Below are 27,091 nucleotides of genomic sequence, written 5' to 3' on the forward strand. Positions count from 1 at the left end.
GATGAACCCATAGTTGAAGCAGGCAATTTTAAGCATTGTCTTACTCTCTTTCAGTAGGACCTGGGTGCTTTGGTGAAGACTCCCTTATCAAAGTCTACGTCTCTTTTCTGGCAAGCATCCCAGAGCTTTGTTGTGTCTTTGGCGTCCTTGTTGAAGACCAGACTCTGCCTTTCTTCCACAGAGGACCACAGTCTCCTTTCCCCTCCACGGACTCTGCTCCTCTGTTTAGAAATCCTTGAGTCAATTGCTTCCCAAATCATGATGGAGCTTGTTTTTAAAATTCATTGGGCACTCCTTTATATTATTAGGATATTCACTCCATTGGAGAGGAACCTGTTGGACTTATTCACTGTTGCACTTTTATCACTGAGCCCATTGCTTGGCATGGACCAGGCATGTAATGAATATTAGTTGAATGAATTAATGGGAAGTTTCTCCATCTTCTGCATCATCTTAGAGGGCAGATTGCAGGTCAGGCTTCATCTCCTTTACTTTCATCATTTGCTCCTTGACATTGGGAAACTAACCATCTTCTTCTGGGCCTAAGTTTTAATAATGGCAACAGATAGACAGAATGTGTCTACATTTCAATCTTCTCATTTACTCAGATGACACAGAGATTAAAGGTCTATTCCCTGACCAGATGCCTTCATGTTTTAAAAATGTAATCTAGCTGATCTTATGCAATGCACAAACAGACATCAGAATGAGACTAATGAATGACATTTACATAAACAAGCTATCAATATTAAAATAGCATGAAGGAATCTTTAAATGTAGCATTAATTAGAAACTTGAACGAATTTCATTATTAGGCATTGATACCCTGGGAAAATGATCACACTTCTTGAAATGCTGAAATAAAAGTTTATAAGATATCTTTTATGTGAAGGGTAATATAAAAGTTACATAATGTAAAGCAATATTTGATTTTTAAAATTATAGTTTATAGCAATTACATATTTTACTTTGTCATTTTCAACAGCTTTTTCACGGTATAATTCACCTCAATAAAGTTCATTTAAGTGAATAATTCAATGACTTTTAGTAAATTGACACAGTTATACAATATCACCACATTTTAATTTTATTACACAATATGTCATTCTTAATGTACTTCACATTAAGATCTGCTATACAACATAGTTATAGATGCTTATTTTAATTTCCCAATTCATTTTTAAATGACTGAAAGGACACTGACGATTTTGGAAACTATTGATGAGGAAACTGAGCAAAGAGCTTGCATTGGGTAGTGGCTAGTGCAGTTGGCATGTTAACTTGCTGTGGGGAAACCTCTCATTTCTCACCCTTTGTGTGCACATTCTTATTATATGTTTGAGAAGGAAGTGTCTGGTTAATTTCAACATGATAGGCTCTTGACAGGAGATGTTCAAGGAGAGGCAAAGCTAGGGAAGGGTGCAGACGCGAGTAACAACCAACTGATTCCCAGGAGCACATTCTCCAAAAGTAGTGCCTTTTCATGCATTAAGACTCAGACATAATACAGTGAAAATATAGAACCTGTTTTATGTGCTCATTCCTGTGACTGTAACAATTGGTCTAGAGAGATGAATCTTTAATTATAAGGAGAGGGGAGTAAAGGATAGTGCCACACTTTTACAATAAGAATACTGTATTAGTCAGAGGCTAGTTGATGCTGCACAAATGAGTAACAGATCTCAGATGTTTACAGCTACAAAGATTTGCTTCCCCTCATGTTACAAGCCCAATGCAGGTCAGTAGATGGGCTCTGCTGATTCATTGTTACCATTCTGGCACGTGGGCTCATGCAGGCTCAATTTCTACAGAGGCTTTCATGTCTGCCACCGCAGACAAAACCAGTGCTGTGGGATCTCACATTGGCATGTAAATACCTCAACCAGAAAGTAGTTCATGTGACTTTCACTCTCAACCCACTGGGCAGAATTATCAACATGACCATATCCAATTTCCAATCTCAAAAGGACAGAAAAGTCTTCCCTTGTGCCCAGAAAAAAAAAAATCAAAAAAGGGCAGAGAAGTCCTCCCTGTGCCCAGAACATACCTGCACATTTACCCCTTGTATCTAAAATAAAAGTTGAAATAAAAAAATCAGTAAAGATTGTTACATACATAACATCTAATGAAATGAGGGAAAACATCAACAATAAAAAAGATTGAGATGCCAAAACTCTAACATCAGAGTTTCTTTTTAGTGAAAGAACTCTTTTTATTTGGGAAAATAATTTGATAGGCATCTTGGGATGAGGGTTAAAAACTAACAAACTGAGCAAGCGATCTCCAGAGCGTTTAATCAGAATATACACGGGATTTTTATCAGAATAAGTTTTGGTGTTGCCATTATTGCATTTGAGATTCTTGAATCTAGTCTCCAAATTTGGAAATGTAGTTTTGTCTTGTGGGTTTTGGTTATTTTCATTTACTCCATTCTTTTACTATTCCCCATTTCACACCAGCCCAGATTTATATGACTTTAATGTTGTCAGCAGAGGAATCAGTAGTTTATGCCACTAATTTCCAGTTCTACTTCTTGAGCCTCACACAGCAGTAACATGTTAGGAATGTCTTTTTAGCTCAAGAGAAAAATTCACCAAATATTTTTGTGAATGGATATGTATATGGGAAACTTGTGCTACTAGCATGAGTGGCACTGTCAGGACCTCTATCAGCAGCATCTCTTGAGGTTGGAAAATCAATGTGGCTAGGACGCTTGGAAATGAAAGCTTCCTGCTCCAGATTTTGCCAGGTGGTTGTGCCCTTTCCTAATTTCAGCTGTGATTACAAGAATGATAAAATGGAAAAATAAATATTTGTGCAATGACTGAGAAAAGCCAATTAGTTTTGCACCAATGAGAAATAATGTAGAACTCCTCATGTCTCATAATAAATTGGCTCTCTCCACATATATTTAAGAATGCATATATACAGTACAAATGTACTTTAAATAGCACTAGAATAAAATATATTCTGCAAGTTTTAGTAAAGAAATATTAAAATAGGATCCATAATAATAGGATCTGGGTGTATCATAATTGATCTAGTGAATGTCGGAGTTTTTTTTCTTCTAGAATGCATCAGCTTCAGTGATCTTCCCCTCTGTCTAGCTGTGTTCCCCTACTCAAAGAAGCACAGATGAAACAAAAACCTGCCAGTTCGCAGTGCAATTTCAAGCTTAATATTCTTGCCAACTCCAAATATTATGATTTTTTATGGCAGAAAAGTCCAATCTAGTATAGCTTTTTCTCCATGTTAGTTGACTTGACAACTAGATCTGAAAATACTTTGTGATTTTCTTTTTTATTTGATGAGGCAGAATTGCCTAAATGGTAACAGACTGGTTTTATGTATGAAGTATTACTATGAATAGTCTTTATTAAGCAATTAGTATGAACTTCATATACAAAATTCACTTTAAATTACTGCATTTAATTTTTATAACTATTTTAGAGAAATTGGGATTAGAGAAAAATCATTTATCCCCATAAGGAAACAGGTTCTGAAAGATTTTGATAACCCGTTTGGTGAATGGAACCCAAGTCTACCTGACTTCAAAGGCTTTACTCTGAATCGCTCTCTATGTAATGGCTTTCTCATCAGTACATTCCATCCATCACCCATCCATCCATCCATCCGTCCATCCATTTATCGATTTATAACAAATACATTCTTCACCCATGATATGCTGGATACCATTTATGAAGAACTGGTGAAACAACAGGGTGAAAATAGCCAAAGCCCCTGGCCTCTGACAGTTTATATTCTCATAGGAGTAGATGAGATGAGGAACAAACAAACAAAATTAAAGAGGGAAGAGAGATAGCAATAAGGGCGCTGAAAGGAATGAAGAGCGCAGTGTGGAAAGAAGAAACTAGAAATGGCTGAGCTCACTGTGCTTCTCACAGGGGCATTTGAGACGGGCTGTCTGAGGAGGTGATGTCTGGCAGGATGAGAATGCAGCAATCATGTCCACAGCCAGCGGGAGAGCACATGTTCAAAGCAAAGGCGACAGGACTGGAGTTGTCTGTAGCGCCATTTCCAGGCAACTGAAGCTTACTCTTGAGTGCCAATGTTAAAAACAAAGCAGCTAGTTCAGTGGAAACTATCTACAGTCAATTACACACCATACTTCTCTCTAGAAGACAGGCCACTGGACCTGTCTTTGGGTTTTTGTTTATGAGATTATCCACAGGTATATAAATACATTCATTTTAGCTAAACATCTCTAAAGCCTAATTGGTATGTGTACCAAATTATTTTTGAAACCTAGGAAAAAGGAGTCTCATGTGGAAGTTCTTAGGGAAAAATGATGGGCAGTTCACACTTATAATTAGCCTTTTCACATTTCATAATGTTTTAAATTACTTTTTATTTGGTAATCTTCCCATTTCCTCTCATCTACTGAATAATCAGCTGCTGAGTGTTTGTAAACACTGTGCTGAAGAGCAATAACTAAAACTCTTCATGAAAGAGATCTGCAGCGTAGAGCAACAAAGATAACATTGCCTTCAATCTAAGCAGAAAAAGATTCACCTTCTTGTGATATTTTCCTGAAAGACAGGAAAATGTTTTAATTTACGTGACTAAGTAAATGTTTCATTTTAAGTTGGCCAACTATTCAGCATAATATTGTAAGTTTGTATCTGTAATTCCAGGCTCTAGAGAGTATGAAAGCCATGAGAAATTATCAGATGATGTGTGATGTGTGATGTTGTTTTTGACTGAGAGTCAGATCTAATAATCCCAAGGGCTAAGATAGGCATTTTTAATTTTTAGTGTTGATACTGAAGGTAACTGGCCTGGAGGTATTCACTTTTTTCCTTCCTCACTCTTTATTTTGGTTTTGTGAATGAATTTGTATAGTTTAAGGATAAAATGTTGGCAATGCTGTGTGACATATTACAAGCTTGCAATGAGATGTATATTACCTGGTACCAAATGCATTTCTTTTCAAAGGCTATTCTCTCTTATATAAATTCTCAGAGAGCAGAAGTTACATCTGTCTAAATTGCTTGAGTATAACATCAGTTTAGCACTTAGCCATTAGAAGTAGGAATTTTGTTAAGGCATGTACAGAAGAGGATGTGGCGATTATTGGGTTGAGCAATTACCTGAGTTATCTCCTAGGGCTCCTTGCTTTCTTCTTTCAGTTTTCTCCCAGTGAAAAACCACTTTTGTGAACTGTAGCCTAGCCGGTTCAATCTGCTAGTAAACAAGAGGTGAGTGAGAAGTGGGAATGCACTTGCGGACTCATGAGGGCATTATGGAACAGCGGCCACAAGCATCACACCTTCCCAGTCCAGGAGGCAGAGGACTGGCCTGGGAGTTTCCTATCAGTAGCCACAGGAAAGGAAATGGTCTCATTATTGATGCTTCATTACTGATGCTACCTTAGTAGTCACGAGACTGCAAATTTGGTTTAAAAAAGTATGTGTGTGTGTGTGTGTGTGTGTGTGTGTGTGTGTGTGTGTATGCTCATAAATGCACAAAGAATTTCATAAAGACATTCAGAATATTCTTTTAGAAAATTATATGTTCCCCAAGTTGTTGCCTAGAGTAAGAAGACTTGCTGTCCATTACCTAATCTCTTGAATTTTAAAACACCTTGCTGAGCACGTGTTACTTTTTAAATTAAAAAAAAGTTAAACGTTTTATTTAGCTGGCATTTAATGGGTAGCACATTTTATTTATTTTAGCAAGAAATGACTTCTTAATCCTTAGTGTAAATAGTGTACACAACAAAATACTTGGAAAGTGTTTCCTTTAATTTGAAGGAGGAAGAGGATTATTTTTACTGACAAGAGCCTTCTGAGATTTCACAGTGGAGTCACTCACTTTTTTTCTGGTTAGGAAATTGGAGCAGAAAGAAGCAAATATATTCAGTGATACACTGAAAATCAGTGAGAGGGAGAGAATTCAAACTCACAGCCTCTAAGTATACCAACTGAATGTATTCAGCATGAAAATATGTTTGTTTCAGCAGCAACATGAGTTAAAATTTAGGGTGCCTGGGCTGGATTCGGTGTCAAGTGTGGTAGTCCTGAGAAGAACTATTCTCAAAGCAGAATTTAATACACTGTTGGGTAGCAATTAGATAATCACATTTACCCAGCAAGGAGTTTCAATTAGTGGCTAATGAATACGTTGGATAAAAGTAGAATGCTCCAGGGTTTTTCATCTGGCCAGTTAGCACTGCAAAGGATGTGTTTGAGCAGACAGTGAATCCATTGTGCTCAGACTTCAGGACTAGTCAGTGTAGCTCACTTTAGTTGGGAGTCTGGTGTTTATTAAAAGATTAGGAGAAATGACTGTATGGTATAAAGTGGATTAAAAATAAATGTTCTTCATTTGTTGTCAGCAACATCCATATAATGATGGTTCTAAGAAGTGATGGAAAATTAGTATCCACTGGGACATCATGTCAATCATAGAATTGATTTCTACTTTTGTTTCCTTCCATAGGAAAAGTTTAAGGCATGTCTCAGTTCATTATTCACTAGGTTTCTTGGAAACTAACTTGTGACTAGGACATGCAGATTATTCCAAATTCCATTCTAACAACTCTTATGAAAAACTTCATATTGTTTGTCATGTTGATTTTTGTTATATATGTAACACCTAAAATGGGAAAACATTGTAATTGTGTCATGATATTATTTTTTAACAGTTTAATATGAAAGTTTAAATGAAATTTTTATTTCGTGAATGATAATGTATTACATTTCTGGTGAAGGCTCAGAGAATAATATTCTTTGTTTTAGATTCTGAATGGTATAGAGGAATATTATCCTAGGTATATAATGCTTTTAAAAATCTGTTGCTAAATATGTTTTCAATAATGTCTTGTGTTTGCTTGCTATAATTAAATAAACATATTTTTCTCTTCTGGAGTTAGCTGACTACAAAGAAAATGGAAGCCCCTGTTATTGGCTCAGTGATCAATATCTGGGTCACTTGGTCAAGAATTTAAGGTTGCAAAAGGTGATATGATGCTTCATTTGTCTTCATTGGATGCAGATTCAAATAACTCATCTCCTGATCATAGTGGTGAGATTTGCTACAATTGGATTAGCAGCATTTTAAATTGTAGACTTACTGGAACAAATTCACTAATACCAAAAGAAGAGATGAATTAGTTGTAACACCTTGTGGTTATGCTTCCAAGCTGGAAAGGCAGCTGCCATCCCTTGATGCATTTTGGATTCAATGTGAAAAGCAATGGTTCAGTCTTTCAGGGAAAAGCTTTGAGGCAGCTTTGTCTTGTCTCCTGGGCTATCTCCTGAGAGGCAGTATTGTCAGCCAGGAGTCAAATAAATCCAGGCCAGGAGATTTGGAGGAGAAGATGAGCTTTGCCTTTGCTCTCTTGGTATTCATCTGGGGATTATCTGTGAAAATCCATCTCCCAAAGATGAACTATGAGTCCCTAAAACCTATCACTGAAAAAAATAAACAGTGCTCATGAAAATTAAATACTGGCATTTCAGAAAATGACAAGAGGGCTCTATTATTATTGTTATTAAACCTGAGCATTTGGTATTTCAGTTTTCAGTGATGCTCTGTGCATTTGTAGACCAAGGAGTTGGAATATTACAAAGCATATTTTTTATCTACTTTTTCTATTCTAATGCCTCAAAATAATGGATTCATTCTTTGTAATCTTCTCTTGCTTTTTTATATAAATAAAATTAAAAAGACATATAGTTGTGAGACTATGAAGCCAAAAGACCATTGTTTCGGAGTTATTAAGACATAACCAGCCATGTCTCACCTAGAGGGTACTTTTAAGTGTGAATTAGTTCAGATTTGCAGAGTGCATTGAAAAAGAAGTGTGGTATATGGAGAAGAATTGAAGAAATATACACTTCATAAACACTTCAACCACCTACCGCCAATATTTCTCCCCAACAACATAATGTTCATTTATCTATCATTTATTTGCATCTGAGACATAATAAAATATTTCTTTTATTCTTTTAGTATCAATATTTTATCAAGTCTTTCTATTCTTAACAAATACAAATTGCGTTTTCACCAGAACATTTCTACAGCTCAATCTCTTTAAAAATAGAAATAGTAAAAAAATTATATGGTCCTAATTTATCAAGAAGGAAATAAAAGTCATATGGCTTTCAGTCCATTTTCAAGTAATGTGTAAAATATTGGAAATGGTTTGTGTTTTATACATGTTTGCTTTAGATTAAAATAAAATTTTCATAATGCTCTCTAAAATACAATCCAATTAAATTTCTTATGTCGTTTTCACATTTCTAGATGAAACTTCTGAAATACTCACACTGTAGTAATAACCATAAAGCTACCTTGCTAAGGAAATACTACCCAACTTGGAAATAATAAGATCTTTATAGTTATGTGAGAATGCATAAGTCCAGAATCTTTAGTGGGTGATTACGCTGGTTGAGTTTGAATTTCCTCCCCTGTTGTGGAAGACAGCTTCATAGTGAAGATCATTCTGAATAGCACTCTGCTGGTGAGGGGGTAGTATGAGGCAGACATCAATCTAATTTGAGAAAGTAGAGTCCAGAGGGTTTGAGAAATCTACTCAGTCATAGAGCTGATAGCTGAAGTCCCCAGATCTTCCTTTAAAATAACCTTTATTTCCTTGATGGATGCTTCATTCATAGGTAATTCTTAGCCTTCTGTTAAGGCTGAGGCCAATTTCTCAGCAACAGCCAAAACATTTTTCTTAGACATAGCCCAGTGTGTAGAAACTCACATTATATAAAACTGGAGACTATGCTAAGAAATTTTATACATATTATTTCTTTTCCTTTTCACAAGAACTCTGTAAGATGCATTCAATTAATACTCCCATTTTACAGGTAAGAAAGTGAAAAAACACAGTGGTCAGGCAACGTGTTCAAAGTCACACATCTAAGAAAGTGGTCAAACGGAAACTCAAAGTGTCTTCCCAGCTTGAAAGCCCAAATGTTAAACAGCTTCACCATACTGCCTCGCCACACAATCAGGAAAAAGCAAAACATAATGAAAGTCCACATTTATTATTTAAAAATGCACATTTCTCTGTCTGATTTAAAGAAGATGGTTGCATCCAAACATTGGCAATATGAAGCATTTCTGAAATATGAGTTTAAATATGGGTAACACAAATTGTAAGTACTTGGTACTCTAGTGTCTAGGGATAATGATGGTAGCTTTGTATAAATATGTGCATTCTTTCTGCAAGTGAAATATCCAACAATGTTTAAGGCCCTTGTGAAATTATTTTTGCACAAGTATTAGCTACTGTTTGTAACATACTATTAGGAAATTTTTGCTGACAATAGCTAGCACTGAAAAGTCAAACCAGTTCTTCAGTTATGTTGGTGATGTTCTTGTGGCTGACAGAATATTTATTTCCACAGGTAGCTGGTATAGATTGTGTGTTGCCCATTCAGTTACTCCAAGCTCGTGAAGGAGAGTGGGCGGAGAGGACAACATGTAATTCAGAATGGTTTGGAAGCCGGTTGGCTAGGAAACTGAAATGAGCATCGTAATGCCCACTAAAACCAATGTCAACAGGGGATGGGATTTTCCTTTTTGATCCAAGTTGCTTTTCAAATATATATTCTCTGCTGCTCGTGGAGCCTAATTAGGCGGTTGGCCCTTGTGGACAGTGTATGCCAAAGTAGAGTGAAGGTTAGTCAGAGGGGAAGGGAGATTTTTCATAAATATTGTGCTGATAAAATATTTGAGAGAGGGAATGATGGTGCAGTTAAAATGAACCTGTAAGAGGATAAGGTGATCAGCAGATGCATATTTTACATTAAATAACATGTAATTTTTGATCATAATTTATCTGCATCTAAATTTATAGCAGCAAAACTTACTTTTTAAACATAATTTCATTTGCTGTAATCTACTATTCCCCGCTCTTATGCTACTCACACCGGAAGATTTGCTTTATGGTAATCATCTTCAAGAGTAACTTTTGGAATTCATAAATCTTTGATGAAAATCATGGTTAATTTCCCAATACTTTATAAATATGTACATTTTATTAGTAAAAGCTACATACATATCCACACACATATTTTAGGTATCTATATATGTGCACATATATATTTAAGTTGAACCATATAAAATTGCTGATATTAGACCACATAGGACCTATATAGTTCATCTTACGGATAAATAGAAGAGATCATAGGATACATTTTTGGCAGGGGGTAGCAGTATTTTTTGTTTTACTTGGGTCTCTCATTCTCTCTTTTCCCATCTCCACTTTTCCCTGTCCTACATCAACCCCATCCTACTCTCACTTGATGCTTGACCCACAGGCAATCCACGGTAACCACCTGGCATGTATCTTTCACACTCACAGAATCATAAATAGACACGTATAGATCTGTATATCCATATTTGTACTAGGGGCAAAGTTCACACTGAGGAATCTCAAACTTCCAGATTGTTGATTTCCTGTTGATATCTATAGCCAAATATTCTTCTTCCTGATTTAAAAATATTATCTCTTTTTTGTACCCTTAATGAATTTCAGACTGATTTGAAGTAGTTTTCTCATTTTTTAATATTCATTCACTTGAATTCTATTTCTCTCATATGTGCTAGAAACTATTCACAAATGATTCAAGCTGTGATGCATGGGACTGTGTCACACAGGTGGATTAATTATTCTTTTCTGGTTTTCTACTTCTGCCTCCACAGAATAACCAATTACTTTGTAAAGTTAAGAGTGAGAACATATGAGAAAAAATACATCGGTTTTTATTCTGCTAACAGTAGACCCAGGATGTCAATGTCTTCACTTTCAAGGAAAAGGCTCTCTCAGAGCCTCTTAGGGGCTCCCAACTGTGTGAGCAAAGTTAAGGATTAGTGAAAGAGTGGAGTCATATGAGAATACATTAAAATTTATGCCATAGATGGGAGTGTTTAAAATCTTAAGATAATAAGAGCTATAGCTATACCACAGATGTGATAGGAGACCTAATATTCTCATTCTGAACCAAAGGTGACTTCTGTCACTGCCTATGACAATTGGCATTGAACCCCATCCTCCTTTTAGAGGACAATATTATTTTATTAGGCCATTGTGGGAGATCTCAGCTCAGTATGATGGGCAACTTCCTGTGACACTGGGCCACTGAGTTATTCTGGGACTTAACTACTCTGAGTTTTCTCACTAGAAGGCTAGTGCTTATGGAAGGAAAAGGCGACAAGAAACTAGTGGTCTGGGGTTTCCTCTACTTCTGCAGTCTACGCAACCCCCTCCCTCTGTGCCCTTGTGTATGTGTGTATAGGTCTTAAAACCTTTGCCCACACACAAATGCCTACTGTTTGTCCAGGCTTTTGCCATAAGGCTATAGTTCTTTCTCTTATTTTGGAAGCAAAGTGCTTTGTAATGAAGGAAAATGCTGATTCCTAGGAGTTGAGGAGTTGGAGGTCTCCCAGGAGAAACTCAGAGGCTTCATTCCTGAGAGTTGGAACTGGCATGCCTGATAGGGTTTCCTTGGGTGAATCCTTGATCCTTAGGAGAGGGTACCCTGGCCAGGGAGAACAAAGCTCACTCTGGTTCTTGTATTTTGGAAGGCTGTTATTTATGTAGAAGCAGAATCTGTCCTCTTGCCGGTCAAAAGGATTTCAAAGCTGCTGTACCAAGAACTGTTTTCAGATTACTGGTTTCGGAAACTATTGACCCTTGTCCTCTGTTTCAATAGTGAAATCCCAAAATAGTCCTAGGAGAGACAAGTAAATTCTGATAGCTGTTTAGAGGTCATCTTAGAACTAAATTCCAAAGAAATACTTTTAGGCTGATAAAGAGTCCAGAAAAAGGAGGAGGGAGAGAAAAAGAAAAAAACAGATGAGTGTACAGAAGAGCAGCTGTTTGCAGCTCACCGAGGTGTGCTCTGAAGGTCAAAACCCTACATCAGCAATTAGTAGCAAACTCTTGAGCTCCTCGACCTCTTAGAAAGCACAATTGAGTCCGATAGCATGTGAAAGACATGCACACTTCATATAATGCCACCAGCAAGTCTCCCTAGAAAAGCAGTTTTTGTAGGTGAAAACAATGAAGCCAGGTAAAATTCCAAGGAGGTTATAATTTTAGAAGACCTACCAACAACACTGATGTAGGAAGCTCATTATTTTAATTTCTGGAGACTTTTAATTCTTTTCTTTAGAAAGTGCATAAATAATTGCAGTGCTGCTTTGCTTCCAAAGCTGGGCAGTAAGTTCAACAATAACAGCAGCAATTCTGATCCTGGCCATCATGGAGTTTCTTGAAAGAACGTATCTTGTGAACGATAAAGCCGCCAAGATGTACGCTTTCACACTAGAAAGGTAATAGATGTCTGTGTCTGCTTCACAATTTTCTCTCTTGAATATCTAATTAATTCCTATACCTCGTTGTTTCTGAACTGTAAACTTTTACTCTGCAACTTGGAGGCACTTTGAAACATTTTGTAAGTTGTTGACTGACATGTATTTTATATTCTGAAAAATTCAATACTTTATATAGTTGATTTGATTCCTTAAATTTCCTAAGTGCATAAAGAACACATTTTATTGATGTGCTTTTCATCTGTAGTGTTTCTTCCAGCAAACAGACCTATCTAATCTAATGTGTTTACTTTTCCTTTCTCAATTATTCTCAATTTTAAGATAGACAGTAAATTTTATTACATTATATTTAGAAAAAATTAAGACTTCAACTATATGGCAAAATTGTGGTTGTATTGATCTTAAAATGAATTGTTTTCTTACTCATAAAATATCATTACTAACATACATACCTATAATAAATACAGTTGATCTTAATGTTCTACAAAGTATTCCATTTCTTTTTTATATCTCCCACAGTGTCACATGCAATACGTTCATTCATTTTTCACTTGGTTAACAATCATTGACTGAACACACCTGTGCTAAGTGTGGGACTTATAATGAGAAAGAAAAAAATATCTAGCCTCATATCTTTGTCCTCTTGAAACTTAGTCTAATGTGAAATACGTATTAGAACAAGACAATTATAACAGAGTGTAATCGTGTCATACTGAGGGCGTTCAACGAGAATAACTGGACTTTGGAATCAAAGGAAGCTTTTTCAGAAGTAATAGGCTAAGAGCTGAAAAATAAAAGGAATTAAAGTAGGGTTAGGGATAACCTACATAGAAGTAGGTTTAAGGAAAGTTTCCAGACTGAGATAATTGGACAGAGAATATACTTTCACATAGATAAGAATGTGAGCTTGGTTTGTTTGAGGAGTTGAATCTGAATGGGGTTCAAAAAAGAAACATATTCAGTGAATATAAATAAGCTAATAAAAATCTGAAAAGAATTCATGTTAGAAGAATTTAAGAGAACACTCACCCATTAATAATACGTGTAATGTTCTTGTTTCACAAAGCCAAATTAATATTCTAAGGAGTGGTGATACTATGTTTGATAGCATCAAATATTTTAACAACAGCAAAGAGATTTTATAAAAAGGATGTTTATGACTTGGCTTGAAACAAAGAATCTAGCAGTCTCACATTTGAATATTTTTCTTAGAAAATATTAGATATGATTTATTGAGGTTATTAACATAAAAAACAAAGCCTCATGGCAAGTCAGGCAGAAATCTTGGATAAGAAATTGTTAACCCTACAGACACTATCAATACAGCATCTCTAAATTATTGAAATAGTAATATTTTCCTTCTCATTAACATAGACTATCAACATAGGCTATTGCACAAATAAGCCAGCCGCTTAGAGTTACAAAGTCTCATTCACCCCATAAATGGGTGTGGTTTTCAGGACACAGTGTTTATAAGAATTGTCAAAGTCATTTGTATTTTCTTGTCAAGGGAAAGAAATTAAATCTGCAAGAGATTATTTATCTCTATCCCTCATTTGACTATGTAGGAAACTCAATGCCAGATAGAACAAATGCCTTTCTTGAGGTTAGAATAATGCCTGTCTTGAGGGCAGGTGGCTAATTACAACAGAATTGGGCTATGGGCCCAGGTCCCCTGCTTGTTAATTTGTTGTTCCCCTTTTCCCTCTACATCTCCTGTACACATACGTCCACCATGTGGGCTCCTGAATCCTTAATCTATTTCTTCCTTAGGTCACATGTCCCTGAATCCCCTCACTTAATCACTTTTTTCCTTACCTATCCCAGTCTATCTCATTTATTTTGTTCTGTCCCTATTAATCATAGATAACTTTGTCCCCTGTTATTTCTCCTCTTTTCTTCTTCTTCCTCTTTTTTTTTTTTTCCCCACTTATTGGCTTTCTATTTAAATTGTTACCAGCTGTTACAAAACTTAATCAGAAGAAAACTTTATTATCGAATTCCACAAGTGGAGTGTTTCATTTATCTATTGCTGTGCAATAGATAAACAAGCTACCCCAAAAGGTAGTGGCTTAAACAACAACTGTTTTATTATGATTCTCTGGGTCAGGATTTGGGCAGCATTCAATGTGGGATTAGCTGGAATGGAAGGCTGCATTCTGCTGATATCTGGGCTAGGCTAGAAGTCTTAAGGTGGCTTCACTCACAAGACTGAGATCTTAGTGTTGGCTTTTGCCTGGGGCAGGGGTCTTAATTCTTCTTCCCACGGCTTATCTCTCTGTATGGTGTCTCACTTTATCTGATTAGCCTGGAATTCCTTACATGGCAGTCCAGGGTAGCAAGGGAGTAATAGTGGAAGCTGACTGTTCTCAGATAGCTTAAGCCCAGAACTGGCACAGTATCATTTTTATCACAATTTATGGGTTAAAGCAAGTCCCAAGTCTCAGATTTCATGGGTGAGGAAATAGATTTCACCTCTTGATTGCATGTGTATATAGGATGACAGGAATTGCTGGAGGTAATCTTTACAGACATTTTACCACAGGAAGTAGTAATATTGGACCTAGTAGGTGCCATGAATCATATTTTTCACCCTCTGCATTCCCTCCAAGTCTTGTTATATTGATTGGATTATGTGTACTTTGGGTTCATTGTAGAAAAAAAAAGTTGGTTCTAGATGGGAGGGATCAAGCTTCTCTTTTTCCTAAGTCACATGTTGAAGAAGTGCAGAGGAAGTAAGGGCAGGGACAGATGGTAGAGGTATAGTGCTAGAACCTTTTCAACAACTATGTAACAGGTGAAAATTATTTTTAAAAATATGAAAATCTCTAGAAGTTGTCTTAAGGGCATGCAGAAAATTAAGAATTATTTATTCAAGAAAACTAAATCTCAGTAAGAAGTGAGTCTATGGCATTTGAGCCAGGATCTGCTCCATTAACCTCTCCTCTTCCCCAAGCACAGTATGATGGGAGCTCAACTCTGAGTAGATGTAGTCAAAAGACAGGGCTTTCTCTCCTCCCAGCTTCTAGTTGAAGATCATAGTTCACCTCTGGAGCAAAAGGCTGTTGGAATCTCATATTGCCCCAACTTCAGGTTGCAGAAATTCTATTCATTGTAGACATGGCCAAGAGGACTATGGTTTCCTTCCTCCACCCAGCCTCCTCTCATAGGGTATAATCTCTGGCCCAGGAGCAGCAAGGTCCTGAATATCCCTGGATCACTCATAGTGCATAGGATATATTCCAGGAGGCACAAGTAAAAAAGACTAGGGACTACTATCCACATTCAGTGCTCCACTTGTGGAGCAAGAGTAGTGCTCCAGGAGAAGTAGGTCACTGTCTCTTCTGCCTGCTCTGGTGCAGTGGTGTAAAGGTACCACTCATGGGAGAGGCAGCCCATAAGTATAGAGGCTATGTATCTTTCCCTTAGAAGACTGATGATACACAAGTGAAATTTTATTTCTAAGAGAGCATGGGGGCATTTCAAGCATAGGGACACTTGAAAACAGTGAAGATTTTTCTGGTGAGCAATTAGGAGTAGGCTTGTTGCTTCATGATAGCAACGAGTTAGTGGCAGACCAGCTAGAAGTTAAACAAGACAGGCAGAAAAAACACAGGGAAGAAATGCCCTCCTGGATTTGGCACTAGCCACAAAATTTGGCCTCAAATATTACCCCTGTAAAGAAGCCTGTTATAGATCGAATGTTTATGTCCACCACAATTACATGTTGAAGCACAAATGCCCAGTGTGGCTGCATTTGGAGATGGGGCCTCCTAGAAAGTAATTGAGGTTAATTGAGGTTATAAGAGTGGGGTCCTGATCTGACAGAATTAATGTTTTTATAAGAAGAGACTCTAGATAGCTCACTCTCTCTCCTTTTTTGTGAGTATACACTAAGGAAAGACTGTGTGAGGAAGTAACGAAAAGGCAGACATCTATTAGGCAGAAAGAAAACCCTCACCTGTGAATTTGCTAGTATCTTGATCATGGACTTCCATCCTCCAGGACTGTGAGGAAACACATTTCTGTGGTTTTAGCCACCCATTCTGTGAAATATTATTATAGTAGCTGAAGCAGAGTAATTCATAAAGAAACCAAATTTAATTGGATCAGATTGTTGGTCATTTCATACCTCAGAGTTTTATTGAAAACAGTAGAGCAACAGTTCAGCAAACAATTAAGAAGGCCAAAATCTGAGTGTGATACCAATACAAGCAGAACAATCACTTAACAGTGAGACAGTGGAAAGAAACAGTCAAAGTGAACACAACTAAAGTGATTATTATCCTTTGGAAATTGTAGAGGATAAGAATGACTGTGCATCTATCCAATGATGAATCCTCTGAGGAATGGCAACAGAGGCTCCACATGCAGGGAAAGTCAGAGGAAATAATGTCCACTAGAAAAGCCAGGTCACCAAACAAATAAAACATCAAGTAAGTAGACAAGAACAAAAAACACACGGGAGATCAGTATCCAGAATTGCTACAATATATTATATAAAACTCCCAGAATGCAACAACATTTTTTGAGATATATATAAAAAAGGAAAGAATAACCTATACATGATGAACAACAGCAGTCGGTAGAAACAGTCCAGGTGTTGGACATAGAATTCAAATATTTCAAAACAGTGATTATAAATACATTAAAAGAATTAAAGAAAATCAAAGAACAAAGAATTAAAGATAGGTAAGATTTAAAATGTCTCATAAAATTGAGGATATCAATGAAGAGTTATAGATTATTATTTTTTTTTTTAAAAAAAGAACCAAATGAAAATTCTGAAGCTGAAAAATACAATAAGTGAAATTAAAATTTCACTAGCGGGGTTCAACAGTAGACCTCTACTCATAGAAGCTGGAAGAAGAAAGAATCACTGAACTTGAAAATAGATTGGAAGATATTATGCAGCATGAAGAAAAGAGAAAATAGAATGAAGTAAAATCAACAGAGCTTCAGAGAAATTTGGTAGGTTGTTAAATATATTAACATATGCATAATAAGAGGGCCAGAAGGAGAGAGAAAAAGGAGCAGAAAAATAGTCAAAGAAATAATGGCCCCAAACTTCTGAAGTTTGTTGAATATTAATCTAAACTTTCATAATGGACAACAAACTCTAAGAAGAATCAAGCAAATATATTTACACCTTCACACATTATAGTAAAACTTTAAAAGCAAAACACAAATAAAAAACCTTGAAAGCAGCAAGAAAGAAAAAGAAGACTTATATATGAGAGCATCCCAATCAGAAACAGCCAACTTCTACCAGAAGCAAAGGAGGTGAGATGACATTTAAAGTGGTAAAAGAAAAAGAAATCTCTATTAACTAACAATCTTATATTCACCTAAACTATCTTCCTAAAACAAAGGTTAAATAAAGACAAATGAAATCTAAGGTAAGTTGTTGCTCGATATACTTTACAAAAAACAGTAAAGAAAGAAATGGTAAAAGAAGGAATATTAAAATAAATGATGCCAGATATTAAGTTGAATCAATACTAAAAAAAATAGCACCAATAAAGGTAATAATGTGGGTAATTATAAAAGACAAACAATTTGTTCTCCTTTCTTCTATTAACTGATTTAATAGTAAACTACAAAAAATAAAATTTATATAACAGATGAAATGAATAAATTCATAGACACCAACTACCACATGAACTTAAGAAGAAATAGAATATCTAATAAGATATTGAATTATTAATAAATTTCAAAAAACCTTGCCCAAAAAAGCCCAAGTCCAGATGTCTTCACTGGTGATTTCTACCAAAATTTAAAATAGAATTAATATTAACTCATCACAAATTCTTCCGAAAAATAGAAGAGATGTAAATACACTTCCTAACTCATTCTATGAGGTCAATATTCTGCTGACAGTAAAAAAAGGAGGAAATACACAAGAAAATAAAACTACAGAACAATATCCCTTATGCATAGATGCAATAATCCTCAAAAAATACAAGTAAACTGAATCCAGCAACATATAAAAGTTAATTATTAACAGTGATAAAATGGGATTTATCTGAGTAATGCAAGCTTAATTTAACATCTGAAATACAATCACAATGATACAACATATTAATAGGATACAGAACAAAGCCCACATGATCATCTCACCAGATGCAGTAAAAGAAATGGACAAAATTCAACACCACCCTTTAATTATATAAACACCTGCTAAACTAGAAATAGAATAAAACTTCTTCAAAAGCATCTATGAAAAACCTACAGCTCATATCATAATTTCCTTTTCAATAGATTTTTGGGGAATAGGTGGTGTTTGATTACATGGATAAGCTCTTTAGTGGTGATTTCTGAGATTTTGGTGTACCCATTACTTGAGCAGTATACACTGAACCAATGTGTAGTCTTTTATCATAATTATTGTGAAAGTCTGAAAGCTTTCCCCCAATATCAGGTACAAGATAAAAATGTCGACTCTCATGAGTTCTACTCAACATGGTACTATATGTTCTAGCCAGAACAACTGGGAATGACAACAAAATAAAAGACATTCAGATCAGAAAGAAAGAATTAATATTATCATTGTTTTCAAATGACATTATCTTATATGTAGAAAGTTCCAAAAGATCCATTAAAAATTTTTAGAACTAATAAACAAGTTTGGTAAGGTCACAGTAAAAAAAATCAATATACAAACAGTAATTGTATTTTTATACAGTAGCAATGAAAAATCTGAAAATGAAATTAAGAAATCAACTTCATTTACCATAGTATAAAAATAATAATATATTTTAGAATAAATTTAACAAATTAAGTGCAAAGTTTTTACACTAAAAATTACAAAATTAGAAACATTAAGGAAGACTAAAAGATATAAATCGATGAAAACATATCCCATGTTTGTGGATTAGAAAACTTAATATTGCTAAGATGACATTATTCTCAGAATTTACATGGAAATTTGATGCAATTACTACTAAAATCCTGACTGACTTTTTGAAGAAGTTAAGCTAGTCCCATAATTTATATGGAACCAGTAGGAGCCTAGTAAAGGCAAAAGAATCTTGAAAAAGAGTAACTTTGGAGGACTTACACTTCCTGATTTCAAAAGTTAATACAAAGCTATAGTAATCACAAAAGTGTGATACTGGCATAAACATAGACATATAGAGCAATGGGATAGAATTCACAGTGCAGAAATAAGTTCTTATATGTGTGGTCAATTGTTTTTCAACAAAGATCCAAGACAATTCGATGGTTAAAGAAAATTGCCTTCAACAACTATTGCTAGGACAACTGGATATATAAGCAGAAGAATTAATTTGTAGACCTTTCTGACACCATACTATAAAAATTCACTAAAAAAATGGATTACAGACCCAAATATAAGAGCAAAAACTATACAACCCTTAAATGAAAACATGTGACCTTAGGTTAGGACATGGTTTACTTGCATGACACCCAAAGCATAAGTGATAAAAGAAAAATTATATACATTGGAGAACATCAAGATATTTTGTTCTGTAAATAATACAGGAAAATAAAAAGATAAGGCACATATTGAGATAAAATATTTACAAATTACATATATGACAAGGGATGTGTATAAGAATATATAAACTAACTGTTATAATTAATAAAAATATAGAAATAAATCAATTAAAATATGTAAAGAATATTGATAGACATTTCTCCAAGAAAACATGCAAATGTGTAATAAGCATATGAAATGCGCTCAATATCATTAGTTATTAGGGAAATGTAAATCAAAACCACAATGAGATGCTGCTTCATACCCACTAGGATGGCTATAATAAAAAAAACAATAATAAGTGTTAGCACGGATTTGGAGAAATAGGAACTCTCATACACTGTACTGTGCTTTGAAAAACAGTCCAGTAGTTCCACAAAATGTCAAACATAAAGTTATCTTATGACTCAGGAATTCCATTGCCAGATTGGAAGAGAAGTGAAAACACTTCTACAAAACACTTTTATACATATTTCCATAGCAGCATTATTCAGAATAGTCAAAAACAACAAAAAAGAAACAACCCAATATCCATCAACTGACTGTGTAAAATTGTGTGTATCCACACAATGAAATATCATTTGGAAATAAAAGGTAGTACTGACGACATGCTGATATTTGCTACAACATGGATAAACCCTGAAAGCATGATGCTAAATGAGAGAAGCTATTCACAAAAGTCCGCATATTATATGATTCTGTTTATAGGAAATGTCTCGAATAGGCAAGTCTGTAAAGACAGAAAGTAGATTAATGGTTGCCTGGGAGTGGGTGTAAGGAGAATGGGAAATTACTGCTAATGAATATGGGGTTTCTTTTTTGGTAATGGTTTCGCAACTGTGTGAATATACTGAAAACCATTAATTTATACAGATTAAATAGATCATTTCCATGATATTACAAATTATATCTTTTTTTTTTTTTTTTCTGAGACAGAGTCTTGGTCTGTTGCCCAGGCTGGAGTACAGTGGCATGATCGCAGCTCATTGCAACCTTTGTCTCCTGAGTTCAAGTGATTCTCCTGCCTTGGCCTCCCCAGTAGCTAAGATTACAGGCACCCACCCCATACCTGGCTAATTTTTGTGTATTTTTGGTAGAGATGGGGTTTCACCATGCAGGGTAGGCTGGTTTTGAATTCCTGACCTCAAGTGATTTGCCTGCCTTGGCCTCCCAAAGTACACAAATTATAGCTTAATGAAGTTGCTTAAAACAGGGTGGGTGATTGAATGCTTGTCTAGGACAAAACATGACATTTGATTCTGTAAACATTTGTAGTTCTCACCCTTCTAACTATTACTTTCACATCACTCATCTATTTCATAAACACTGGTGAAATATAATCTCAAGAATATGTACTGAACATCTACTATATTCAAGACAGGGTGTCAGGGATGGAGCATACAGGATTATTTCTAGGGCAGACAGGGAGAATGGTGAAGCAGGAAAACAGAAGTGAAGAACTGCTAAGGGATTACAGGAATATTCTTTCTCTCTTTGATATTTATCTTCTGTCTAGGAATGGACAGTCAATCTCCAGGGTCAATTCATACAAAGCTGATGTCACTGGAGTAAAATCTGGAATAGTAGATGTGGGCAAAAGAGAAACAAAAAATTGGTTTGCTTTTTTTTATCTAAGTCTTGTTATAAAAATGTTTATCCTGAAAGTTGTTTTGCAGTATAGCCTACTTTATCCTTCCTAAAGAACAATAATAATGTAATGTGGTTAATGAATATAGCAAAATAATTAAAAAATTTGTGCACTTATCTTGTCCCAGTCACAATTTGAAGTGGTTTATATCAATTAGCTAAAAATCTCTCAACCAGCCAATGACAGAGATGCTATCATTATTCCCATTTTCAGATGAGGAAACTGAGGCACGGAGAGGTTAAGTAACTTTCATACAGTCAGATGACTAGTCAGTGGTAAGGCTGGGAGTTCAGCTGAGGTGGTGGGTTGCCAGAGCCCAAGCTCTCAGCCTCTGTACTGCATTGCCTGCCACTCAGCCCCAACTCAGAAACTGGCATGCCCTTCTCTTCCTTACTCTAACCAGAAACCAATCAGTCATCTTTCTCTATTATTCTCCCTTAACTAATGCTATTGATTTGCAAGTCCTGTTGACTCCACCTCCCAAATGTCCCTCAAATATGTCTACTTCTTTCCATTTTTATTGTCACCACATGGATCCAAGTCACCTATGTGTTGGCTATAGCCACCTCCTAAGGGTTTCTATGTTTTGATCCTCCACACTCTAGTCTTCCAGGCAGTACCCAAAGTGATCATTTTAGAAATGTGAACCATGTAATATTACTTCCCAGCTCAAAACCTGCCACATTTTTCCTTTTAGACCTTGAATTAAATCAAACTCTTCATGATGGCCTGCCGTGTTCTGCAAAATCTGACCCCTGTCTACTTTTTTGACCTCTTTCCATTTCATGCTTTCTTTATGCCACAGGACAACCTATGTAGTTTTTTGCTGTTCGAGACAAGTGCTTGAACAAGAAAATCTTTCTTGCCTTTGGGCTTTTGCTCCAGCAAATGCCCTCTACTTCTGATAGCCTTCACTCACATAGTTTTTTTCCTGGTAATTCTATAACTTGCCGCTGAGATATCACCTCCGTAGAGGTGTCTTCCCTTCCCACCCCATTTAAGGCAGTTCATCTTCCCTTTCCTGCTTACCATCCATCATACTATATAGCCTCTGTTACTACTAATTCATTCATTCTTTGTTTCCCTCTACTAAAATACAAGTTCTTTAGAGAAGAAACTTTGTCTCATACAACATGGTCTCATTAACACTTCTGATGATGCAGGACCTTTGTAGGTATGCAATAAATATTTAATGATGTATTAATGAAATATTAGAAATTCATGGTGGGACTGAGGTTTTTCTCTCCCCTTCTAAGTAGAATAGCAATTTGAGGTTCTTGGGAAAAGTGATATGAAAGTATAAAAGCACCGTGATTTTATGTACTCAACACTTGAAATAAGAGGGTAAAAAATAAAAATTTTACCAACATTATTTTGGAAATAGAAGCAAAGGAATGTAACTTGTACCACTAAACAAAAACAAAATTAAAAAATCAAAGTTTCTCCAAGATTGCAAAAATAAAGTCCCATTTTCTAAATCCTATTTTTGGAGATGAAATCAAAGTTCTAGATATTGACATCAAATTTTCTAATATTTCCATATTTTTGCATCTCTGTTTCTCCATCTTTTTTCTCTTTGATGCTACAGTAAATTTCTTTGGCTTATTATTCCTAATTTTTAAAGCTTTGGCCATATTTGAATGCATGGGAATCTTTTGGGATTTGTGCATTAACAGTAAATTCACATTTCAGTGGGCTTGTTTGTTGCATCATAGCATTTTCTTTTTATAACTTTGTTCTTAAAATAATACTTAAAATTCACATCATTGTTCAGATCAAGAGTCTGTTCTGCATCTAGAGACACTTAGATAACTTTGCTTTAATGAGATGATAAGGAATGTATCTTAACTTTGGTTTTTACCTTCTTGGAAGTCACAGACTCTTTTAGTAGCCAAGTGAAGACTGTACTCTTGCCTTACCCATAAAACGCACACATAACACACACAGACATGCACACACACGAACACAACGTATACAATTTCAACGGACCTTATGAAGCCCAGTTTTGGATTTCTGGCTTAGTGCTTCAAGGAGCAGTCTCAGCTAAAAGCATATCCATATTCGCTAATCTTATAATCCAAGACAGGGAGGCACACACAAAAGTAAAATTTGCCCACATTTTCACACTTTCCTCCTTGTGGCATTGCCAAGGGCCTTACCCCCAAGTTTGATTCTTGTCTTCATCTGGCTTCTAAGTTGCTCCAGGATAAATTCTCTCTCCTGATCACTGACTACTTGGCTTTCCCTGGTCATAAGATTCATTAAAACCATAAAATAAATCATTGCTTCATATGACCACAGCACATCAGGTAGTTCCAGAACAACTGGTGAGCCTGCTTTGCTTATGCTGGCTTCTCAGTCCAAGGAAAGAGTAAATCTCAGCAATGTGTTCATGTTAGCACTCAGGCTCCTCTGAGTTGATGTCCACTGGGGACCCACTCTACCAAATTCTATGGTTATTTGTTGTTAGAATATTGTTATGTAACAAAGGCAAAAATCTACTCATTTAAAATATAAATACTTTATTTGCTACTTTCCAAATTGTTCTTATTCCACCTAAGAAGATTATTCAAAACTACTCAAAATCTTGAGTGCTATTCACATCATTGGTAAAAAACAATGATGTAAATTGGCCTTGATGTATATTCCAAAGCCAACTTGGCAATATATATATCAAATTCCTTAGAAATGTAGGTACCTTTTGACCAAGTAATTTCCCCTTTGAGATTCCAGTTTAAGGAGATAATATATTTAGTGAAGAGTAACTATAAGGATGTAATCATAGTAGTGCTTATATGAGCAAATAGTTGGAAAAGAATGAGTTGTCCAACAATAAAAAATCAGTTAATTATGCTATGATATAGTTATATTAAATAAATAATGCCCTTAATATTTTAAACATAATGATATAAAAATTTTATAAATTGAGAAAATATTAACAATATTTATAGCTAGGAATCAGGTTCAGAAGCTGTATCTTTGGTAGGATCCTCTTGTGATACAATCACCTTATTCACATCCATTCTAGCACTTCCCCACTAAGGAGCAGCCATGTGGTTTAGGTAGAATGTTCCCTATTCTCAGCTCTAGGAGTCAGCATGGCTGGGTTTTGCCAGTCTTCTGAGTGTGGCAATGCTGATGTCAATCAGCTCGTCCATATTCTCCTGGGTATAGTGGTTGTTTCTCATTTAGCTAAATCCATATGCACATCAAGGCTCTTGATTAGCAGTTTGATATGGGATATGCTCTCTACATATATATTAAAAAAGAAGTACATAGTCTGATTACCTTTGACAACCATCCAACTACCATGAGGAAGACCAGGGTAAGGTTGAAGAATAGCTGAGAACCACAGAGAAATGAATCTGGAGACCTGGTCAAAGAGTATCTGAAATCTTGCCCCTGTAGATGTTTTCAGTTGCAAAACCAATAATTCTTACTTTTTAATTATCCTAGCAAGAGTCTTGTTTTCCACACTTGTAACCCAAAGCATCCTAATTAATAGGGACTCTATTAAAAAAGTGTATTCATATATTACAAAGCTACACAATAAAATATCAATAATAACTGTCCCTTAGAGATAAGATTACCAGTTATTTTTCCCTATGCTTTGTGATTTTTTGTGATTCCAGATTTTCTATGATGAATATATATTATTTTATTCAGAAAAATCAAATATAATAATAAATAGAGTCTGAATAATAATTGTCATCTAAGCTCAAACCATCAGAATTTTAATTCTGAATGGTGACAGCCTAAATGAAATAAAGGGAAATATATTGCTAGTTTTGTTTGTTTGTTTCTTTGTTTTTTACCTTTCAAAGCCAGGAATGCAAAGTTCTTAATTCTAAGACTCTTATTTTGTACATGAGTATATTTTTAAAAATTTAAAAATCTGATTAGTTCAAGATCCATGGAGATTGACATTTGCCTTCCTGCCCCACCATCAGGACACCTAAAATTGGTTTTAGGCATGACAGAATAAACAGTGGGCTTGGGATCCCCACTCCACCATTTCCTGGATATTTGACCTCAGTCAATTACTTAAACTCCCCGAACCTTAGGTTACCTCAGCCAAGAAATACGGGGTTGCAGTTAAGTGAAATAAGCCAAGCACAGAAAGACAAATATCACATGTTCTCGCTTATATATGGGAGCCAAAAAAGTGGCACTCATGAAGATAGAGAGTAGATTGGTGGTTACAAGAGGCCGAGAAGCGTAGAGAGGAGGAAGGTATAAAGGAAGGATGATTAATGGGTACAAATAAATTATTTGAGAGAAGAAAAAGATGTAGTGTTTGACAGATCTGTGAGGTGGCTACATAGCTTGCAATTATCTATCATATAGTTCAAAATAGCCAGAAAAGAATAACTGAAATATTTCTAAAATGAAGAAAATACAAATATTTAAGGTGATGGACATCTCAAGTATACTGGTTTGATCTTTAAAATCATTTGAATGTATTAAATTATCACCACCCCAAATTCGGTACATTTATTATGCATCAATAAAAGTTGTTTAAAACAACAACAACAAAAAAAAGGGGTTGGAACAAATGTCTACCTTTCCATCTGTGAAATTCTATGAGTGACTCTAGATCATGCTTTATATTTGAGCAGAACTGATACTCCCTGCCTGCTTTGGGAAGTATAAGTAGGTTTCAACTCTCATGATAACATTGATTAATTGGTTGCCACCGTCTGCAGAGTGGTGGTAAGAAGGTCTCAGAGTACATACAGTCTCAGCAGGAAAAAGTGCTATGATCTATCAATGACACTGAGGTGTATTTGAATCCTCAGTCTGGGTCATATACACATATTGTACAATGTACCCTGATTTATTTTATTTTTCTGTAACACAGTGTCCAATGTCTTTTAAGAGTGAAATAACTGGGAAGAAATCCTTTTAAAATCAGTCTGCTTCTTTTCTCCTATTCCTTTGCTGTCTCTTAATTAATCATTGGTGGTGTATTGACTGAATAAGAGTTTGACTGAATAAAACTAAAACTTTAGTAGTTGGGGTTTAGAAGGAAATTTCTTGCTTGCTTCTTACACTTGACATTTTCTTGTAGAAGGAGTTGCAAATTAACACTTCCTAGCAAGTTAGGCAATGTCCTAATAGTGGTTCCAAGTATGGGCAGGGTGGTCAGTGAGCTGCTTGTTTCTAACTATGTTCATTTCTTGCTTCTGTCAAACTCATCCATAGTGTGGAACTTCAACAGAAACCAGTGAATAAAGATCAGTTTCCCAGAGAGAGACCAGAGGAGCTGGAGTCAGGAGGCATGTACCATTGCCACAGTGACTCTAGGCACACAGAGAACAGGGTGAATGAGCACGCCTATGCCAAGTGGAAACTCTGTGCTGCTTCAGCAATATGCTTCATTTTCATGATTGCAGAGGTCGTAGGTGAGTCTTTCTGCAGACTTTTTTGATTAAACAAGCAAACAAAACTGCATCATTATGGGAGGGTTACCTAAGTTCTTCTAAAGAAAGAATTAATATTTTCTGTAAGTATAAGATAACAATATGTTCACTGTAGATAAGTTGAAAAATAGAAGGAAACAAAATAAAATTAATCACTATTCCATATTCAAGCAATAGCCTTCAATAACTTTCTGGAGTATTTTGTAC

General features: G+C 35.6%; 1 protein-coding gene and 1 long non-coding RNA gene across 2 annotated transcripts in view; one reads left to right on the top strand and one right to left on the bottom strand.

Moving 5' to 3' along the window:
• Positions 1–27,091, bottom strand: part of LOC116532866 — a 95,948-nt gene that overhangs the window by 40,291 nt on the left and 28,566 nt on the right. The window lies entirely within an intron of this gene.
• SLC30A8 (solute carrier family 30 member 8) overlaps positions 11,737–27,091 on the top strand; it is a 43,759-nt gene continuing 28,404 nt past the window's right edge. Inside the window, exons 1-2 of the mRNA XM_032252455.1 lie at positions 11,737–12,315; positions 26,667–26,866. Of these exons, the coding sequence (XP_032108346.1) occupies positions 12,245–12,315; positions 26,667–26,866 (271 nt within the window). The 5' untranslated portion in view covers positions 11,737–12,244. The remainder of the gene's footprint in view (positions 12,316–26,666; positions 26,867–27,091) is intronic.

This window comes from Sapajus apella, unplaced genomic scaffold, assembly GCF_009761245.1.
Source record: "Sapajus apella isolate SASKATOON/1434 unplaced genomic scaffold, GSC_monkey_1.0 scaffold3, whole genome shotgun sequence".
Classification (NCBI taxonomy): domain Eukaryota; kingdom Metazoa; phylum Chordata; class Mammalia; order Primates; family Cebidae; genus Sapajus; species Sapajus apella.